Source organism: Leishmania braziliensis, chromosome 36, assembly GCF_000002845.2.
Source record: "Leishmania braziliensis MHOM/BR/75/M2904 complete genome, chromosome 36".
Classification (NCBI taxonomy): Eukaryota; Euglenozoa; class Kinetoplastea; order Trypanosomatida; family Trypanosomatidae; genus Leishmania; species Leishmania braziliensis.
The window spans coordinates 1,861,614-1,881,589 of NC_009327.2; the positions used below are offsets into that span (position 1 = coordinate 1,861,614).

The following is a 19,976-nucleotide window of genomic DNA, read 5'->3' on the forward strand; positions in this document are numbered from 1 at the left end:
CACTGCTGGAGCTGCCGCAGCTGGGTAGTGTCTTACGTGCTTCTCATGGATCCCTTCCTCATTTTAGGTGTATCTTTCTTTTCCGCTTTGATGTACAGGTCGATAGCGTGGAGAGAGAGAGAGAGAGAGAGACATGCGCGAGTGTGACAGCGCTACGTTTTTCTTTTTGGTGTGTGTGTGTGTGTGCTCGTTTCGTTCGTCGTTCTCTCTTGTTTTTTTTTCTCCGTGCATTCGTGTGTGTGTTTTTTATTTATTTATTTATTGATTTACGTGTAGATTACCGTGCCCTTTGAACGGGACTGAAAAACATAACGTCCTGGTGTGCACCGCTTTGGCGCCAAGTAGCGTCTTTTCATTCCTTTCCACCTCTTCCTAACCTGCCTCATAGCATACACTTACACAGTCCTTGGCTAGCCTGACTGCAACACTCACACGCAGCGCTGTCTCTTCTATGGCCCACTCGACTGCTGTGCTGCTTGGTCAAGTATGACTGCTCGGGGGTATGTCCGCAGAGATTGCTTGCAAGAGTGGTGAGGCGGGAGAGGTCGATCAGGTCCTTTCCGTCTCCTTTCGCCCCCCTGATGTGAGGTAACCAAAGTACCGGCGCTCTCTCTATCCTTCGCAAGAAGGCCAAAAAGGAAACCCACGGAAAACACTACAACTCGACTTTGGTCTTTCTCTCGTTAACGCAAGAGAGCATCTCTATAGGAGTGTCGGTGGAATGCAGTTCTTCGGTGCGCTCTTTCTGTTGCTGACGTGCTGTGGTGTGCACAGGGCGCCACTCCAGGCTCGCCCCTTGAGTTTTTGGGAGGGGTGGGTGGGTGGGCGATACACCGACGGAATCGAACAAGAATGCGGGACTGTTAACGAATGCAACTTTTGCGAAACTGGAAGGCGAGAGCGTTGGATAGGAACGAGTGAAAATAGGTTCCTCAGGTGTAAACGTCAAACTCCGCTTTCGCGCAACCTTTTTCTCTTTGGTGCCTTTTCTTACCTCCGTGCTTACGCCTGTCTCTCCCTCTCTCCAACTCTCGCGCTCCTCTACGAATTTGCCCACACCTTCGCGAGTGGGGGTAGACGGGAAATCGCAGTGCATCTTCCTATACCGACGAGCGGCTCTCTTTGCTTTCTGCGCAGCGAGTAGTTGGGGCATCATCGTCATGGGCGGCGAAATCACTTTCATTGTACAAGGGAACAAACAGAGACACATCCCCACGAACATCAGCGGTGCTTTGGGTGTTTCCCGTCCTCGTTTTGCGGACTGCGCCTCCCCCCCCCCTCCTCCTGCGTTAAGCAATTCTCTTACCCACTCAACGACGCTATAACTCGGGACTTGTCCCCTACACGCGACTCCTTCGCTCCTCACCCCCGGCCGTGTTCGTGCATCCCTATCTTCTTTGCCTTCAGCTTTACGGAGCTCCCATGTCCTCGGAATCCGAGGAGAGCACCTACACGGTGCACGAGGTCCAGCCTGAAGACCTCGATGCTGCGGCAAAAGTGGTGAAGTGCCAGGAGGGGAAAGAGGCGAACTCGCCGCTGGCGCGGTACTACCGTCTCGGGACGCAGGAGCGGTACGCCTTTGATGAGCACATGCGCCAACTACAGCAGCAGGCAGCTGCAGTGGAGCGAGAGCGGCAATTCCGTGTGTCGCACCCATTCCAGCCAAAGACCAGTACATCTTCTGTAGTTGCCAAAGACACAGGAACAGATGAAGCGCAGGTGGACAACCAAAACCGCGTGGCGCTTCCAGTCGCCTCTGGCGTTGGATCGTCCTCGTCGCCATCGAGCACGCGACCAGTCTTTGATCGTCTCGCTGCGCAGGCAGTGCAGTTGGAGATGCGGCGACGCCATCGCGAGGAGCAGCAGCGGCGAGCCGAGGCCGCTGCTCTACGTGGTGCGTTTCAGCCTCATATCAACCACACAGCCCCCGTCTACGCGGAGCGCTTGCAACACCTCGGCGCGGTCCCCGTGGAAGATCGACTTCTCCACTACGGGGAGTTGGTTGCTCGTGAGAGGCAACGTAAGCAGGAACTCCAAGAGCTGGAGAAGACGATGGCGTGGCAGTCTACACAAGCTTCTCTGATAGGTGCAGGTACCTGTCAGACACAAGACCCAGAGGAGCGTCGCCGACAGCAGGAAGAGTTCCAGGCGCGCAACGCTCGTTTTCTCGCCGAGCGATCGAAGCACCGCCAATGCGCCGAGGCGGCCGCTGCAGAGGCCTTCTCCTTTCATCCTAAAATCTCCGCTACATCCGCCGCGCTTGATGAGGCGCGTCAGCGCTCGACAAACGACATTGGCGGTAGGGAGCTAAGTCAGTTACTCATGCGCTCTGTCGACGGGTCGCCTCTTAACATCTCCAAGAGCTCCGCCAACGCTACACGCCGCAGCGACGCTCTCTACGCACTGGCGTTGAATCGGCAGCGCCAGAGGAAGCAAAACCTCGAGCACAACGGCTCGAATGGCGAAGCGTCTATTGGCGTTGTGGGTCAGGGACGAATTGCGGGGGACCCCAGCTCAGTCCATCAACCACTGACAAACCCCACATCAGACAAGTGGATCGCCAAAGGGGCTCACGGGCCATTCTTCAAGGAGGACTTTGTTCGCCGCCAGGCACTCTACGAGGAAGTAAAGCGCGAGGAGGCAGCACTCCTTGCTACCGCCACACAGGCGCCAGAGCTCGGGAGCGCTGGATCGGTGGCAAACAAAGTGGATACGAAGGAGCTGAATCAACGCCTCTACTACAGCGCGAGAAAGGCAAACGAGGTCGCAGAGCGTCGCAGAAAGGCCTGGGTGAGTGCGCATGAGTGTCCCTTTCGCCCGCAACTCTCTCCAGGAACGAAGTCCGTACTGCAGCACATGTCCTCTCGCGACGGCGATGTAACGAAGCGACTGACGTCACAGCGTGGCAGATGCCTCACCCGAGGCGTCTGCTCCGCTGTTGACAAGGAGTGGTACGCTTCTACGCCGACTCAGCAGTCTTCCTCACAAAACCGCACTCGAAGCCGCTCCCAACAGCGAAAGACCGAGGCGAAGAGCTTCACTGAGGGGGTGGCGGACTCTGCACGCAAGAAAACAACACGGCCCACGGAGTCATCTGGGAGAGGGATACGGGGCGCAAGTACCAACGGCAGCGGCGACGAGCTCTCCGAGCAGCAGCAGCAGCAGCAGCAGCAGAGAAAGCAGACTCGCTTGACTTTGACACGTGACCAGGTGGAGAACTTTTATCAGCGACAAATGGCGGACCTGCAGCAGCGGCAGGACTTAATTCAGGAGCGCAGGGAGGGTGAGGCGGTACAGGAACTCGTGGAGTGCACCTTTCGGCCTCGAACCAACACGGACCGACACGTGGGTGTGGAGAGCGGGGAGGACACTGGGGGGTCTGTGAATCACGTAACCGGTGTTTCCGAGTTTCTTGAGCGGCAGGCCCTCGCACGAGTCCGTAAGGCCGAGCGCGACGAGCTCTTGCGCACGATGGGTCTTCCACGGCGCAAGGGTGTCGAGAGCAACGGTGCATCTCCTGGAACCACAGTTTTGAACCCTTTCAAATTCCAGACAGAGCTGCGCCGCCAACGGTTATTGCGCTCGCCTGGACACGCGTCGAGTTTCACGTTTGATAACACGCAGCACCGTGACGCGGGCTCATTTCCGGTGGCAGCGTTGACGACAGCGGAGCGCGCGTTGCACGACGCTATCGAGGAGTCACGTCGCTGCCCGTGGTCAGCCTCGCAGGCGCCACTCTTTCCCCTGCCAGGGTATGTGCAGAGGAAAGGAAGTCCCGTGCACTTTGACAGCCCCTATCATGTTGCGGTGGAGGAGGACGCCGTGCTGCCTACATCCTATGTGCCGCCTTCAATCCTATCTACCGACAAGGGAGGGCGGAGCGATGCTGCCGCTGTCGGGGTCAGCTACAAGCGACCGTCGCTTTTCTCCTTGATCTCACCAAATACCTTCTCCGGCCGAAACCTAGGCGCTGTTGCGCATGACTCGATAAATGGAAAGGAGACGCGTGCGGGGCGCGACTTTGCAAGTGGCCGACCGTCACCATCCGCACTGAAAGGGTCCAAACAGCACCTGAGCCTGAGCACAAAGCGCCGTAGACTGAACCGCTCCGTCTCCTTTGTGGAGGAGACCGCCGACGCGTCGCACGCAGGCGCAACGCACGGGAGTGGAAAGTCGTACGCTGATCCTGTCCACTTGGCATTCCTCAGTGGACAGCTGTGAGGAGCGGTGGATGCCATGGGGGAGGGAGAGGGGGCTAGAGATGTTTGAGAGAACTGCTGCCGGTGAGAAGCAACCCTGTCATCTACGTCCTGGCTGCATTGCCGGGTGTGCTGGTCCCGGGGAACATAGAAGGAGACACCATAGAGAGACTTTGATTCCTTCGGTGAAGGAAGGGGCACAGTGGAGCGGGTGTAAAGTACAGCTTGGCGCTGACGCACAAACAGACACACAAAGCACACTGCTCTTCATCTTTGCATCAGCGAGCGTGACAGAGGAGGAGCAAAGGGAACAGAAAACGAACCTGCCTGCCCCAGCTATAGAATGCAGGGGGGGGGGGACTACACACACACACACACACACATGTGCGCACAGAGAGGGGTGCCGTCCCTCTGTCTGTTTTTTTTTCTCTTTGATGTCTCCCGCCAAAAGAGGAAAAGGCAACGCAGAAAAAGACTTTGGTGAAGATGCTACAAATTGTTTCTTACTGCTTACGCACACACGGTCTCCCTCTCTCGCAGTTGTTTTCCCCTTCCTCGGCCTTGTTTTGTGCTTTTGTCAGCCGCACGTTTCACTCTTGACGCGCTCTCGTTTGCAGCCTCTGTACAGGTGCTCGATAAAAAAAAAGAGGTGGAGAGCGGCGTCAAAGACATCGGCACTACTGTGCCTGCACGCACTATCACACCCGTATCGGTTCAGCTACAGACTCCCATAGATTCCACACAACGGCATTTGATTCTGTCGCGCTACCGCTTCTCGTTGGCGATTCGGTCAGGGATACGGTGGTGTGAGGACAGGAAATAGACTACCGTAAAAGAAGGGGAAATCAACCACCGGAGCAAAAAGATCACCTCGTTCTTTATGCCTCCCCGAACGCAGAAGCGCCAGCGGACAGCAAGCGAGCTCAAGTTCCACCATACGAAACGGAGGCGAGTCTCTGAGGCATTGGTGGAGCGAGGCATAGAGAGGGAGTTCGACCGCACATTGCCGTTTTGGCGATGCTTTATTGACCTTCGCCTCGCCACTGGCCGCGTGCCGGAGATCGTGAAGCGAAACACACAGGTGCTGTGTCGCATTCCATGCAAAGTGTTCAAGCGCGTTGATGTGGTGTGGGCACGCACGACTGTCCAACTTCGACCTGTGCATGTGCTGACGTGGCAGGAGCGAAAAAATAGGACGCGGCCGCCACGCTTGAGTGCCAAGGTATCGGCCGAAGCAGCTGCCGCGTGGGGGGTAGCATCCGCTAAAGCAGGCAACAAGATGCCCCCGCCTGGTACGGACACTGATAGTGCGCTTCACATATACACGATCGACACGGTTCACTTTGTCCATGAAGACGCCTATAAGAAAGGGACGGGTAGCGACCACAGCTTTCATGTGCAATCCGTGGTGTTCCGCGATGCACCGCATATTCTGCAATGCGTGGGCGGTTCTATGGTGTCCTTCTCCTTCATCATCTACACGTCCTTGCGCCTCGCTCATGCGTGTGCCGTGCGAAAGTGCACGACCCGGCAACTGGGTCGCGAACTTGAGGAGGTCATGGCTGCGTGCAATGAGAGCAGTACCTCCATGTCCACCACATCCACGAGCAAGGGTGCAAGCGGCGACTCCGCCGCTGGAGATACATCAGACACAATGCAAGACGCAGAAGGCTCTTGGCACACCCACTCTACCACCCAGACTGGGCAGGATTCACTTGCGCACAAGGATCATGGCAAGCGAAGTACTACCGCCACCGCGCTTTCGGGGCTGCGTGCGTGGTGTCCCCCTCCCACAACGCGTAGTCTCATTCTCGGCATGGGCGGCAACAGCATGGCCCCTGCCCTCCGCCTCGTCCTCGGCGTCGAGGCGCCCATCGAGGTCGTCGAGGTGGAGCCGGCCGTTGTCGCGTCGTGCATGCAAATGGGCACACTCCACGACGCTGACGCCAAGACGAAGGTGTACCTGCAAGATGCCGGCAAGTGTCTTGCGACTCTTCCACAGAACGCGTATGACTTTATCTACATGGACATCTTCGAGCCGGTGCAAGCAACTATGCGCAACCTGCACCCGTGGGTCCTGGCAGCACGCGAGCTTCTCAAACCAGGTGGTCTCTTGGTGATGAATGACCACCATCTGCCCTCAGCTGAGGGTGTGGCACCATATGCGAAGGTCTTTGGCGAGGGGAACGTGCAGGCAGTGAATGTCCGTGGATGGAGTGAGAGCATCGTGGTGTGTGTTACCCCAGGCGATGCAGCGACTGACAAGTACTCGCTTGAAATTTGCAAGACCCACGCAGACATATCGTTCAACATTTACGAGACTCTCGTACCCGGGTGGCTGCCTCACTTTTCGTGGTTGGTGAAGGCAAAGACGTATCGTCACGATGGCGTGCGCTGCCGTCTGTGGACGTCATGACGGAACAATGCTTGGGAACACGTAAGGAATGGCATTCTCTGAGGTGCTGCTCACTTATGTGTGCGTATATGTGGTGTCTGTCATGAGCCTTGAGCGCCCAGACATCGCCTCTGTGTACGGCGGTGCTTTAGCGGCTTGGACAGCTTGCTCGTTACCTACTTAGAGGGACATACATTAAGAGCCGATGGTCTTCGTGATGCTGTTGAATCCCACGAAATTCGCCACAGCGACGCAGGCGCCGCAGTGCAGGAAGACTCACTCGACAGCTTCATAACGGACAATCGAGCAACAAGTCATTTCCAGCGTCTATCGAATGGGAAGTTGTAGATGATATGCCTGTTGCCCTCGCTGCGGCGGCTTCTTCCGCTTCGCCAAGGTCTTCGGTGGACACAAGTGGGCGTGCGTGCGTTAGCGCGTGCTGGTGCTGCCTCTAGGCCGGGCAGAGACGAAGAATGCTGGACCTCATCCTTTGTACTTGATACTGTGGTGGTCTGCGTTTTCACTCCTGTGATGTGATTGTTGTTGTTGTGTGTGCGTGGGTGGCAATGGCGCCATACACGATGTAGCATTCTCTGCACCCTCTACTCTGGTTGGTCGGTACTTCTCTCCTTTTGTTTCGCTGTCACACAAACGATGGCCACAACGCCGTGTTGGTATCCACCCCTCCCCCTCCCTACCACCACCACCATGTCCCATTCGTTTGCCGAGAAGGTCCGAAGGCGGTTCGCAAGCATCTCCCCCCTTTTCTTCCCTCTGTCTCGCTGCCGGCAAAGGTTGCCTATCTGCCATTGGAGGGACTTTAAATTATTCGGACGGAAAGGGGCACGGCCATTGCGTTCTTTGCTTTGTTTGTTGTTGTTCGTTGCTTGCTGCTGACCATCTCCCTCTGTTCTCCCTTTCTCTACCCTAACCCGACCGGCGTGATGGTCGTTTCTTTGAGGGTTCTCTGCTCGCTCACTTCTCCTTTCGCATCTCCTCTTTCCCTTGAGTGACGCCGAAAATGGCTTCCTTATCTGAGGCGCGTGTCGCACGCCTCACCTCGCGCTGGCTGACGGATGAGCTCAACAGCTTTGCACGGTTTGGTAATTGGGAGGGCGCCCTGCAGACGTTTGAGCAAATGCAGCAGTCCAGCCTGGTGCGCCGGAATGTGTTTCACTACACCACAGTACTGACGGCGTGCACTCGTGCGGGACAGATGGACGCTGCCATGACGGTCTTTCGCCAGATGAAGGTGAATCAGGTGACGCCAAATGTGTACACGTACACCACCCTAATTAACGGCTGTGCAAATGCCAAGAACCTCGACTTGGCGCTGCGTATCTTCGCTGAAATGCGTCTGCTTGAGGTTCCACCGAATGTAAAGACGATGACTGCGCTCATCTCTGTCTGCTCACGATGCGGGCAGTGGAAGAAGGGTTTCCAGGTGCTGGATCAATGTGAGGAGCTCTTTATTGCACCGAATGCGCTCACATACACCGCAGCCATGGACGGCTGCCGTCGGGCCTGCGTTTGCACGCCGGCGGTAGCACTGCTGGAAAGACGGATGACGGATCCCAGCCAGGTACGACCGAATGAAGTGACGTACAACACTGTTCTTGGTGCCTGTGCAGCTGCCAAGGACCACATGGCGGCATTGCGCGTGTACGCGCGTATGGTGGCTGATGGCTATGAGCCGATAGAGTACACGCGTGAGTTACTCACTGAGGTCCTTCGAGGCACATCCCTTGATGGCCTTGCTCTCAACATGACGGTGCGTGTGAGGGCGTCTAAGTGGGAGGTATACGTGCCGGACTCGGACCCAGCCACGGCATTGCGAGCCGCTCAGGAAGAAGGTTGAAAGAAACCCGAGAGCTCAGTCTCTGTGAAGTTGTCTCGGGTGCGTTTATCCTCTTTCGCAGAAGCTCCTTGCACTCCCCATCCACTCTCTGTGGTGCACTTGGGGACGCGCTGCCAAGACAAATTGCTGTTGCGGCACGTGCGTGCGTGTGTCTCTTTCTCTGTATCGGTGCGGTTGGCTTGATGGTCTCCTTTGAGATGTGCGCACCCCCCCCTGTATCTCTCTCTGTGTGCGTGTGTGGGGGGGGGGGGGGAGGGGGTCCGCACAACCTCGACTCTCTTGTGCGGTGATAAAACGCAAAGGAAGAGAGAAGCAGCAGTGGTCCTATTTTCTGCGGCTGCCTTACTTTTCGGCGCCTGTCGCTTTGGACTCCCTAGTCTACTACGGCTCGCAAGCACGTTTTGGTGAACTGCTCGAGAGTCACAATGAACCCGCTCTCAGTTGTGGAGAAACAGAAAGTATGCCGGTGTTCCTCTTCTCTCTCCCTATTTTTTTTTTTATTTACGGGTCTCTCTGACTGAACTGCCCACCAGTGGTAGTCACCACGCGTGCGACGGTGTCTCTCTGAGAGACACACAAACAAACAAAAGAGAGAACACAACGCTTTCATCTTCATCCCTGCCGTTCGTTACGCACACAAAAAAGCACCGACCATCTGTCACGTACTCAGGGTAAAGCCACCTGCACGCCTTGGGTATCCACTCGCGCGGCGGGTTCAACGGTGTGGCCAAGTTGTTCGGCCCGCTGTTTTTCTTTCGTGTTTGAAGATAATAATAAAAAGGCACAAAGGCCAACGCGTACGCAAGGATGAAACAAACGAGTTTAGAGGAGCTTCTCGCAGCGAACGCAGCTGCTGCCCAGCAACTCCGCGGTGTTGCAGTGCTGGATGTTCCTCCCCTCGACCCTGATGCGCCGCCTCGTACATACAGCCGCAGCAGGAATGGAAGCAGTGCGATTATGTTGGAAGCGATGCGACTTCGGGCGAATGTGCTGTGGCGAGGCCTGTATCCGCGTACTGCGCCACCCACTACTGCTGCCGTGAAGGTTTCCTCCGATACCAGCGTCAAAACAGCTGCCGCTACGCAGTCAGCTTCTGCGGACCGCGATACAGTGCGCCAAGGTATATTGACTGTGGTTAGCAACACGTCTAACGGATGTCCCAGCAAGCGCTCGACGCCGGCAAGCAGCGGCGCTCTCACACACAAGCGGGCGCGCGATGGTGACGAAATTCTGTCGGTATCCCCGGAGCAGCTAAAGGCCCGCAGTGCTCTGGTGGTGTCGAAAGCCGCCGCCGAAGAGGCAGAGGCGCGGAAATACTCTCCTCCGCCAAAGTGGAAACTGGCAAAGGTGCTTGTGGGCCATCAAGGATGGGTCTGGGCGGCTGCAGTAGAGCCCGGTAACAAGTGGTTTGCCACCGGCGGCTTTGATGCAATCATCAAGGTGTGGGACCTGGAAACAGGAGCGCTCAAGATGAACTTGACGGGGCACAAGGAAGCTGTTCGGTCGATCTCGCTTAGCAAGGTGTCGCCGTACATGTTTAGCAGCAGCGATGACCACTCTGTTAAGTGTTGGGACCTCGAGCGTAACGAGGTGGTACGCGAGTTCTTTGGCCACAAGAGCTCTGTGCACTGCGTCGCGGCGCATCCGTCGTTGGATGTAGTTATCAGTGGCAGCCGCGACAAGACGGTGCGTGTCTTTGACCTGCGCTCCCGAGCCGTCGTGCACACGATGGTGGGGCACACGGACAGCGTAATGTCACTCGTGGTGCAGCAAGAGGAGCCTCAGGTCATCTCTGGTGGTAGTGATGGCTTCATCTACCTGTGGGATTTGGCATCGGGCACGCCGCTTCAGAGACTCACGCGTCACAAGAAACCGGTACGTGGACTGGCCTTCACGGCCGCTGGTGATGCACTTGTGTCGTGTGGTGCCGACGAGGTGCGTGTGTGGAAACTGCCATCGGGCGAATTTGTCACGAACGCCAGCACGCGCGTCTTAGAGGACCACAAGGGCAGGCCATCCGCCAGCGTAGGTCCCGGCGGCGCTGGCGAGGTGGAGGAGTACTCGTATCGGTGGAGCTGCTGCGCAGTGAGTCCGCGCAACGTCCTAGCAGTCGGCAGCCAAGATGGTGAACTCGCGTTTTATGACTGGAACCAGCCGCAACCGCGGCGGGTGCCGGGAAAGCACTATGCACCGTATCAGTGGACGAAAACAAAGTCACTGCCAGGGACGTTTCGTGGTGAGGGCGGAATCAACGCTATCACCTACGATGTCTCCGGCACTCGCCTCATTACAGCAGAAAGCGACAAGAGCGTCAAGATATGGCTGATGCGCGACTAGAAATGATACGTCACGTATGCGGCGTTGTTGTTGTTGTGTGTGAATGGGTGGGTCTGCAAAAGTGCTGTCCCCCCCCCTGCGCTGCGTCTTTCTTTGTTCAGTGTGTGAAGGCGGGGCAGTGACGCTTTGCCAGTCCTAGAAGCGACAACTCGAGCCGATTCGGATGGGACATCTCCTACCGGCTGACACGACTCACGCATTGACCTCAACTGTGTCCGGCCCAATCCTCGTGTGGTAAGAAGAGCGCCTCTTTGGGGGGGGGGGCCTCTCTTTGTTTTGCCCTTCGTCTTCCTCAACAGCGCCGTCGTTCTTTACGCTGGGCGGAGACGCCAACGCCCAGTGTCGTTGACAGCACGAGAACAATCGCACTGGAGCCGCAGCACTATCTCCCTTTCTCTGCACCCATGCGGGCCGACTCTATGGGCTTGTGTAGGATTTGGCTTGTGCTCTTCATGCCGCGTGCTTTCCTCCTCCCACTTCGCCTTTTTTTTGTTCTTCAACTCCTCTTCCATCTTCCCTCTTCCGACTTGGTACATCTGTATGATCTTTTGGTTGGGCGCGTGTCGCCGCGCCCTCCCTTTGCTTCGTGCATTGCCCAAGCCAAGTCTGAGTCCGTGTGCCATCGAGAGAATCCGGGAAGTGTGAGACACCCCCGATTTTTCCTCCTTCTGTCGCATGATCATCCCCCCACCCCACCCGAGCTCCTAGTATGTCATGTTACTCGGGTGCTTCAGGGCACGGTATCCCATCCACAGCCAACGGCCACGAGCGCACCACACGCATTCTCGTGCTTGGCGAAGCAAGCGTCGGCAAGACTCTCCTCATCCGGCGCCTGTGCGACCACATTTTCGGCGACACGTCTCTTAAGGGCTCTGATGGCGGGTCAGGCTCCGCGAGTCCTTATCAATCACCGAGCGTGGTGGACGAGGACGATCTCGGCCCCGAGTGGGGACCGACGGTGGGGATCGCCGTGAATGCCCTGAAGCGCGCCACCACGGTGCTGGACGACACCGTCGCCATACCGAATCTGACGACGCCTTCGCTGTACAATACGGCGACTGTGATGAAGCACACGGCGCCTTCATTCAGCTGCTACTCTGGTGAGACGAACAGCTACGCCAATCCTTCCTTCTACAGCACCCAATGCTCGACCAACAGCTACGGGGGAACCAACAGTATGCTCCAGTATCGAGGGCAGGGCTGGACCGGCTCGAACAACTCTGTCTCCCTTCCGTATCAAATGACAACCCCCTCACGTCAACATCGAAAAACGGTGTTGCAGACCATCGAGTTTCATGAGTTAGGTGGCACCCACGGATACCGCGATATCGCTCGACTGCCCCTGCGCAATATCCAATACGATGGTGTTATGTTTGTGTACCATCGCCGCAGTCTCACCAGCACGCTGTACCTCAAGGAGTGGTACCGCTGGGCTCGCAGCGTCTTTTCCGCCAGCCCGTGCATAGGTAGCTACTACGGCACCGGTGCCAGCAAGTCTACAAAGCTCTCGAAGAGGATGCCGAGGTTTATGTTAGTGGGCACTCAACTATCCGGTGACGAGCTGCCCGCTGCCGCGGCTGGCCTAGGGAAATCTGTCAAGGAAACACTCCACATTTCCTCTGGTGCCATCTCTGACGAGACCCTGCTGGAGGGTAACTTGGAGGTGAAGCTGCGCACCCTGCAGTCCCCGCAAACGCTGACCCAGCGCAGTGGCGTGCTGCATACGCTCAGCAAAATGGTCAGCAGACTAGTGTGGCCGTACCATGTATGCTGGTGTCTGTTGCACCCTTTTTTCTTCCTGTCCGAGCAGTATCAGGAAGAGATGCAGCCACGCGGCCGACTCGTTGGGTGGGCCTCACGTGCTGTAGGGCAGCTTGTGTGGGTGCTTTACCAAGCGGAGCAGACACTGCTGTACGTGATAGCAGTCATTTTGTTCGGTCCCCATCAGCAAGCTGTGGTGCTCGGCCTATCGCGCTTGAAACAAACTCTGGAGGAGATGCTAAAGGATGAGCTCTGCGTAGCGCATGCGCACGCGTGCCGCCTGGACAGCAACATCTCCCTGCAGTCCTCCTTGGATGAGTTGGTAGCGTTCTTTGACATTCTCCTTCGTGACGATGTTCCAGAGGGAGACGTGCTGCGAGGCGTTTAACGTTGAGCTTTGTGGTGCGACTTGTGAGGTGGATCTTTTGGGGGCGCCGCTCATCCTCGCACCCGCCCTATCGCATGTCTCTCCATTCCTCTCGCATTGTGCTACCTTCCTTCCGATATCATTGTCGATCTGTGCCGCGTTTCTCTGCTGTTTTGTTGATCAGCACTGTGCGTCTTTTCATTCCTACTCGATGCATTTTACCTTTCAAGCTCCTCTTCTCTGGTGGTAGGAGACACGTTTCGTGTGCATGCGCCATGTGCCTCTCTTTTTTCTGTGGGTGCCTTCATTTCCCACTGCCGACTTTTCTTCCGCTTTTAGTATATCTTTTTTTTTTTTTTGCCGTTCTTCTTCGTCTCTCTCTCTCTCTCTCCATCCGAACCATCCACACCTACACGCACACATTTCCTTCGGACGCCGTGCACGTCTTGGTCCGCGCCCCAGGGCATGAGAAGGAGAGACTGTCTTCCCTTCTGTTTCCCTCTCTCTCTCTGGGTGTGTGTGTGTGTGTGTGGAATCGATCTGGTAGGTCTCTTTCAGCAGCCCTACGTTGCTGCCTTCATGCTCCCGCACAATCTCTCTTTCCCCTCTTGAACCTGTTTTCTACCAAGCTGCGTTGACTGCTCATCTTCTTTCCTCGTGCGTGAACATGAAGCTAAGAGCAAAGGAAGCGGTGGTGTGAGAGGAAGCAAGAAGAACCAGCGCATAGTACACCACCTGCTATCGCAGCGAGTTTGTCGTGAACAAGCAACACCTGCATAAAATCGAATTTCTAAGGGGGGTAATTTGGATCCGTTGATTGCGTCCCACCGCCTCTTTCCCATGTCTGTAAAAGAGGCGGTGGGCTGAGGGTGGGGAGGGGGCCATTAAGTCCCCCCTACTTCTGCAGGAAAGTCCCACTAGGAGTGTCGAATCTTTTCTCTGTTCCATGGCGTCTCTGACCTGCAAAAAGACGTGCCGCTGGCTTGCGTGAGCGGTGGCCGTGTGGTGTGATGATGCGCCTCCAACCTGGTGCCGATGCCAGAATGCGCATGTTTCTCAGGCCGGAGACTACCAGATTAAGGAATAGGGAAACAACGTCGGGCGCGCGCTTCTGTTTCATTGATTACTTCCAAAAGGAAAGAAACACGCGTCCTTGTCTCACTTGCGCGTATTTCGCATGCATCATTCACCCTTCTACGACTCCTGCTCTTGTTCTCTCTTTGTGTTGATACCTGTCGCCATGCCACACACACACACACGCTATCGCCTGACACCATTTCTCTGGTGTGTTGACTGCATTTCTCCTGTTCTTTTGCTGCTGCCCAGTACGCAGTAGTGCGTTCTCGCGTCCAGGTGTGCACTGGCGGTCGGAAGAAAGTGAGCGGCGCTGCTAGAGCACGTCTTTTATTGTATTGTGTGACTCCGCGCTGCGTACGGCTACGAGGAGCCGCCATCGTTTTGCAGCAATTTGATTGCTGCTGCCGTGGAAAGAGGCAATCGTCGTGGAGCGGAGCGTGGTCGGCATCGAGCTCTTCCACCCTGAGTGGACGGCATACGAATTCTGCCCTTTTCCTTCGCGTTCTACTTGCCGTCACCTTTTCTCTCCTCACCCTCCTCATTTCTCTTCACGGCTTTTTTTGTGTTTCTATTTCTGTTAGACTCTCTTGTGTTGTTTGACACTCTTGTAGCTCAGGAAAGAGCCTTTATGCGCTAAGGCTCGCGAGAAAAGACGACCATCCACGCACATACAGACAGACAGACGTAACACACGCACACACACACAAGGGCGCCGAGCGTCTTTCTCATGAGGTAGGATACTTTGCTGTTTAGTTCCTGTTTTGTTTTATTTTGTTTTTTTTTTTTTTTTCTGGTGGGAGGCACTCAGAACTGACAGAAAAAAAAAACATGAGCACCCCACATGCAGAGAAGTTTCTCTTGTATTTTTTTCCCCTCATCTGACGTATGTGCGTGTCCTCGGTGCAGAATCGACCCCATTTACCGGTTTGGCGTTTAATGAAGTGGCGCAGCGAGCCCTTTGTCTCATCCCCTCCTACTCGTTAGCTTTTTTGTTTGTTTAGTGTGGGGCTGTACTGTCCCAACGCCGGCGCCACAGCTTCCCTTTTCGGTCTTTGTTTTAGCTTTGGAGCCCTTTGCTATATCCTGCTCTTCGGCTTACGCTTGCACTCTTTCCCTTCACGGTCGCCATTTGTTCACGAAACCCAACTCATCGTATGTTTGTTAGCTCACTACCATTGCTTCCACCCCGCCCTCCTCTCTCTCCCTCTCGTTGTTGCCCTCGTCACAGAGCTCCACTTGAATCCACTTGAGATAACACACCTTGATCTCTAACAAATAATTGGTAGCCGCGTGTTCTCCATCTCGTTTTTTGATTTCGTTCTCCCTTCCCCCCCCCCCCTTTTGCGGTGCAGTGATTATCTCCACGCATACGCCTTTACCTCTCTCCCTCCCTCCGTCCCCCCTGCGGCCCTCCCGCGCTGTCAGTTTGTTCGCGCCTTTGCGCCTCAGTGAACAGGGCGGAACGCTGGCCAAAAGAGCAAAACCAACAGCAGCATAAGCCGCGCACCAGAACTAGTACGCAGCTACAGTAGCACCAGCCCCTTCGCACGCAACGAAAAAGGGGGAAAGTGGCCCCAACAATGGACTCCGCTATTAGTAAGCCGTTTGGGTCCGTGCGATCGACATATTCATACGATCGAGTCGTCCGCAGCAGTCGTCAAGCCTCCTCCTCGTTCGTTACGATTAATCAGAAGCGGTTGTGGCGTCCCTCATCGTCGCTGTTCCAGCCCATTCTGGATTACATGCCGAACTCCGCCCCATTTGCGCTGGCGGCCGCGAATCCTTTTCTGCGCCTCTTCGTCGAGCGCAACGTGGAGGGCGGTGGGTTTGTCATGAGGGACTACCAAGTCACCCCGCTCCTCCTGGGGAAGAACGGGTGCGGTTGTGGTGGCGCCTGCGGGGCGGACGCGCTCGCTCGAGAAAGCAGCAGAGGGGTCGTGAATGGGAGCTTGTTCGGGGGCTGTGACGCACGCAGGAACCACATGGCTGCTGAATACAGCGGCCTCGGTGCGGGCACCAGTGGCATGGTTGTGGAGGACGACGGTGTCATTGAAGCCTGGGATGACGAGGAAGGTGATGGTGAGAGCTTTCGGGAGGACAACAGCGAACCGCAGCTTGGTACGAGTATTAGGCTGGCTCGTGTAATTCCATTCCATATTAGTGGTATCGGCACACTGCAAGGCCTGAGTCCGTTGTGCAACCACTGCTACCCGTGTGTAGGCGCTCACCGCAGTGTTCCGTCCACAGCACAGGCCGTCAGTTTCTCGCTAAAGTCAAATGCTGCCGCGGCGGCTGACATGCACGACCGTGAGTGCCTTTTGGAGTGTTGGCAGAGCGCAGCGCTGGAGTTGTCCATGTGCGTGAGCGTCACCTGCACGTCAGACGCTGCCCTTTATTTTGCCACTCTAGGTGCGTGGTGGCTGTCGCGTTACTATGGTGTCTCACTGCGGCTTCATCACGCTCACCCGGCACAGGTAGCAACTTTCAAAGCGGCACAGCATGCGCTTTCCCTAAAAGAAATCCAGCTGGAGAACTGCATCGTATCGGAGGACCTGCTGCAGTGCATTTCCACGTGCGCTGACCTCCTGTCGCTCTCCATCATCTCCTGCTCCGCATCGCAGCAGATCACGCTGCAGTGCATTAATTCCATTTTGCGAAAGGGAAGCGGGATGCGGCCAGCTGGCTTCTCCAATACATACGATACCCCATCGGACGTCGACGCGACTGACGGGACGGGCAAACAGGACATACGACAGGGTTTTGCCACGTCACGCCGTAATGGGTCCTTGGCGAAGAGGATGTCAACCGACTCCGGCCGTGATGGGAAGAGCTGGTACCTCTCTGGCACTCGTTCCCTTGGCTCGTTGAAGCAGCTCCGCTGCCTCCACATTCTTCACACCCCACTGCACGAGACCTTTCTGCAGGCGCTCACCACATGCTCCTCTCTGGAGTGCCTCATCCTGCATCGGTGTCGCGGTGTCCGCTCTCTCGAGCCGTTACGGCGGCTGCGGCAGCTCCAGTCGCTGAGCCTTCACGGTCTTTCCGTCACGGACACGGGTCTCCTGCCGCTTACCAGCTGCACACAGCTGCGGCAGCTAGTACTGGATGAGTGCCGACAGATCACCGATCTCAGCTTTCTCGCGAATCTGCGCGGCACACTGGAGCGCCTGCTGATGCCACGGACGCTGCTGTCCAACGCAAACATGCAGCACATCGGCCTGTGCGACAAACTTGTCGAGCTACACCTCCAGTCGCTCCGCCAGCTCACAGACATTGGTGGTTTGAAGAATCTGACAGCGCTTCGCGTTCTGAACCTGCGTGACAACCTCGTAACCGATGAGGGCTGTAGTGCGCTGTACTGCATGCCGAGCCTGCAGCTGCTGAACTTGGCATCCTGTCGCTGCATTACCTCTCTTGCCGCGGCACTTAGCACGTCGGGGCGCTGGACGCAGCGACTGTTGTCGCTCGACTTGTCACAGACAAACATCACCGATTCTGGTCTGCGGTGCATTCAGCAGTGCACCAGCTTGCGATACCTGAACTTGTGTGGCTGCAGTGAACTGAGGCTGCTGCATTGGCTGAAGAAAATGTACTCGCTGCGGTGGCTGCACCTTGGTGGAACTTACATCACGGACGAGGAGACAAAGCGTTACCTTCCCTACGCGCGCAACCTGCGCTTCCTCAGTCTGAGCGGCTGCTCTAACGTGCGGTCCCTCACCTTTGCCGGCAAGCTTCTGCAGCTTGAGTACTTGTGCCTCGACTTTACGGGTGTGGCAGACAATGATCTTTCGTACCTGTGCTGGTGTCGAAAATTGCGCTACCTCTCGCTGCAGTCGTGCGCCCACATCCGAGACGTGTCACTGCTGTGCGCGCTGCCAGCGCTGCTGGAGCTAAATGTCTCTCTGACAGCTGTAGGCTCCTCGGTCGGCAGTGCGCTGAGCACAACATCCGGCGGCAGCGATGGCCGGAGCACCCCGCACGGCTCGTCTGCACTTCTTTGCTCGGTTGTGAGCCCTGTGTCGGCAGGGTGTAGTTCGTCACCGTCCTCGATTGGGTCCACGCCAGCTCTGCCATTAAGCGTTGGTGCCAGCTGCTTCCCCGTCGTGCAGGTGCTGCACATGAACGGCTGTAGTCGAATCTCCCGACTTGAGGAGCTGACGAAGTGTTATCCACAACTGCGCGTGCTTTACGCCGATCGCATCTCCGTAATGCCGCCACCTAGCATTGGCTTCGGCCTCATCGGTATGGATGAGCGACGGCGCCTCGGTACGACGGTGCGAAGCCGCGGATTGCTGCAGCACAGGCGCAGCGTGAGCATAAGCACTGATGAAGCAGACAGTGAGAGTCCGCCGGCTGCCAACAGGTCGGCGATGCACCTTGGTGAAGCTCACCAGCAGTACGTGCCGCAGCCCCCGGTTGCACTGCGACCAAGCACCGCGCACGCAGTAGCGTCCCGCCACAATCCCCATCACTGTGGGAGTCCGTGTGGAAACAAGCCCCAGGTAAAGAGCCGATCAGTCTCGCTGCATCCTCCTGGCCGGTCTGCTCGCGTGATCCAGCTGATGCTTCGGCGTAGCTCCCTCACAGATATGATGCTGGAACAGCTATGTGTTACCTTTGACTGCGTTTCCTCCCTCGACCTAACGAAGTGCACCGAGGTGCAGTGCCTCTCAGGCTTGGAGAAGCTGTACGCGCTCAGGGAGTTGATACTGACACAATCCTCCGTTGGCAATGACGGAGTACGTGTCATCAGCGCTTGTGACACGCTCGAAGTGCTGCGCCTCACCGAGTGTCGCAGTGTTACCGACGTATGCTCTCTCGGCAACCTGCGTAAGTTGCGCGTGTTGTGTCTGGCGCGGACACAGTTGACTAACCAAGGGCTCGAGGGCATTGGACGCTGCCTCGCACTGCAGTACCTAAACTGTGCGGAGTGTCGTTACCTGTCTGACGTCAATGCGCTCGGCTCTCTAAAGCACCTGATCGAACTGCACCTCGAGCGTACAGACGTTGACGGCGCTGGGATTGCGGGAGTGATGCGGTGCTCATCATTGCAGCGGGTCTACTTCACGCGGTGTCAGCGGCTCACTACAATTGGCGATGTTCGAGCGTCTTTGCCACAATTGGAGGTGCTCGACGTCTATGGCACATCGATCCCGACGCGCGTGGCTGGTCAAGGGCAGCAGTTTGCCTGCGCTGCCATGTAGCGCGGACTGGACGTGCTGCTGCTGTTTTTATTTCCCCCCCCCCTCCGCCTTAATCGGTCTCGGGAATGCTCATGTGTATTAAACGGTGGATGGGTGGTTGGGCCGTTGACGTCTGCATTGTTGCCGTCTTTGATGTTTGCTCAGCCCAAAGTCCTCCTTCCCTTGTCCTCCCTCGTTCCATGTCCACGTTCCTTCCATTGCGGTGTGTGTGTGTGTGTGTGTTGTGCCAACATGATGCGTTTGTCGTCGTCCCATTTTACAGTGCGATGGCAGCAGCTGCTAAACCAGAGCTGAGTGGGAGGAAACAAAGTGCAAAAAAAAAAAAGAACAGAGTACGCGGAAAGGGGCCGCTCCTCCGCAAGTACCTTTGCGTGCTGAACTACGAGTAATCACGCACAGGCATGAGGATTAAGAGGTGGCGTCACGTGGGCAAGCGCACACAGCAAAGAAGTGGTCACAGCACACCGGCCTCTGTAGCAGTGGCATCTGCAGGCCTCTTGTGTGCAAGAATTCCGCAGTTGATGCCGCCTAAAAGGACCTCCGTTTCGCCCTTACTAACCGCCAGTTGATCAAAAAAAAAATGCTAAATTTGTTCATCATTACCCAACCACCCAATCCTTTTTCTCTGCACACTTCCTCTGTATCGCTGTACATTGCTGCCATGGCCCCCGACCATTCTTCTCATCGCGTTTCATCGCTCGTGCTCCACCACGTGGACTTCTCCACAACACCCATCATACTATTCCGCCTACCCACATTCCTTTCATCGCGAAACAAA

At 56.4% G+C, this 19,976-nt stretch overlaps 6 protein-coding genes across 6 annotated transcripts; all 6 read left to right on the top strand.

Moving 5' to 3' along the window:
- Positions 1 to 1,422: 1,422 nt before the first annotated feature.
- LBRM_35_5040 (conserved hypothetical protein) lies at positions 1,423 to 4,221 on the top strand (the record flags this gene model as incomplete). Its single annotated transcript, XM_001569071.2, has 1 exon — positions 1,423 to 4,221. The coding sequence occupies one exon, from the start codon at positions 1,423 to 1,425 to the stop codon at positions 4,219 to 4,221; it is 2,799 nt and encodes a 932-aa protein (XP_001569121.2).
- An 858-nt stretch (positions 4,222 to 5,079) lies between these two features.
- On the top strand, positions 5,080 to 6,615 carry LBRM_35_5050 (conserved hypothetical protein; the record flags this gene model as incomplete). The annotated part of the gene is made up of 1 exon (XM_001569072.1): positions 5,080 to 6,615. The coding sequence occupies one exon, from the start codon at positions 5,080 to 5,082 to the stop codon at positions 6,613 to 6,615; it is 1,536 nt and encodes a 511-aa protein (XP_001569122.1).
- Positions 6,616 to 7,615: 1,000 nt separating this feature from the next.
- On the top strand, positions 7,616 to 8,452 carry LBRM_35_5060 (conserved hypothetical protein; the record flags this gene model as incomplete). The annotated part of the gene is made up of 1 exon (XM_001569073.1): positions 7,616 to 8,452. One exon carries the CDS (start codon positions 7,616 to 7,618, stop codon positions 8,450 to 8,452), a length of 837 nt encoding a protein of 278 aa, XP_001569123.1.
- An 807-nt stretch (positions 8,453 to 9,259) lies between these two features.
- Positions 9,260 to 10,789, top strand: LBRM_35_5070 (conserved hypothetical protein; the record flags this gene model as incomplete). Its single annotated transcript, XM_001569074.1, has 1 exon — positions 9,260 to 10,789. The coding sequence occupies one exon, from the start codon at positions 9,260 to 9,262 to the stop codon at positions 10,787 to 10,789; it is 1,530 nt and encodes a 509-aa protein (XP_001569124.1).
- A 709-nt stretch (positions 10,790 to 11,498) lies between these two features.
- LBRM_35_5080 (conserved hypothetical protein) lies at positions 11,499 to 12,938 on the top strand (the record flags this gene model as incomplete). The annotated part of the gene is made up of 1 exon (XM_001569075.2): positions 11,499 to 12,938. The coding sequence occupies one exon, from the start codon at positions 11,499 to 11,501 to the stop codon at positions 12,936 to 12,938; it is 1,440 nt and encodes a 479-aa protein (XP_001569125.1).
- A 2,636-nt stretch (positions 12,939 to 15,574) lies between these two features.
- LBRM_35_5090 (conserved hypothetical protein) lies at positions 15,575 to 19,198 on the top strand (the record flags this gene model as incomplete). The annotated part of the gene is made up of 1 exon (XM_001569076.2): positions 15,575 to 19,198. One exon carries the CDS (start codon positions 15,575 to 15,577, stop codon positions 19,196 to 19,198), a length of 3,624 nt encoding a protein of 1,207 aa, XP_001569126.2.
- Between the last annotated feature and the right edge of the window lie 778 nt (positions 19,199 to 19,976).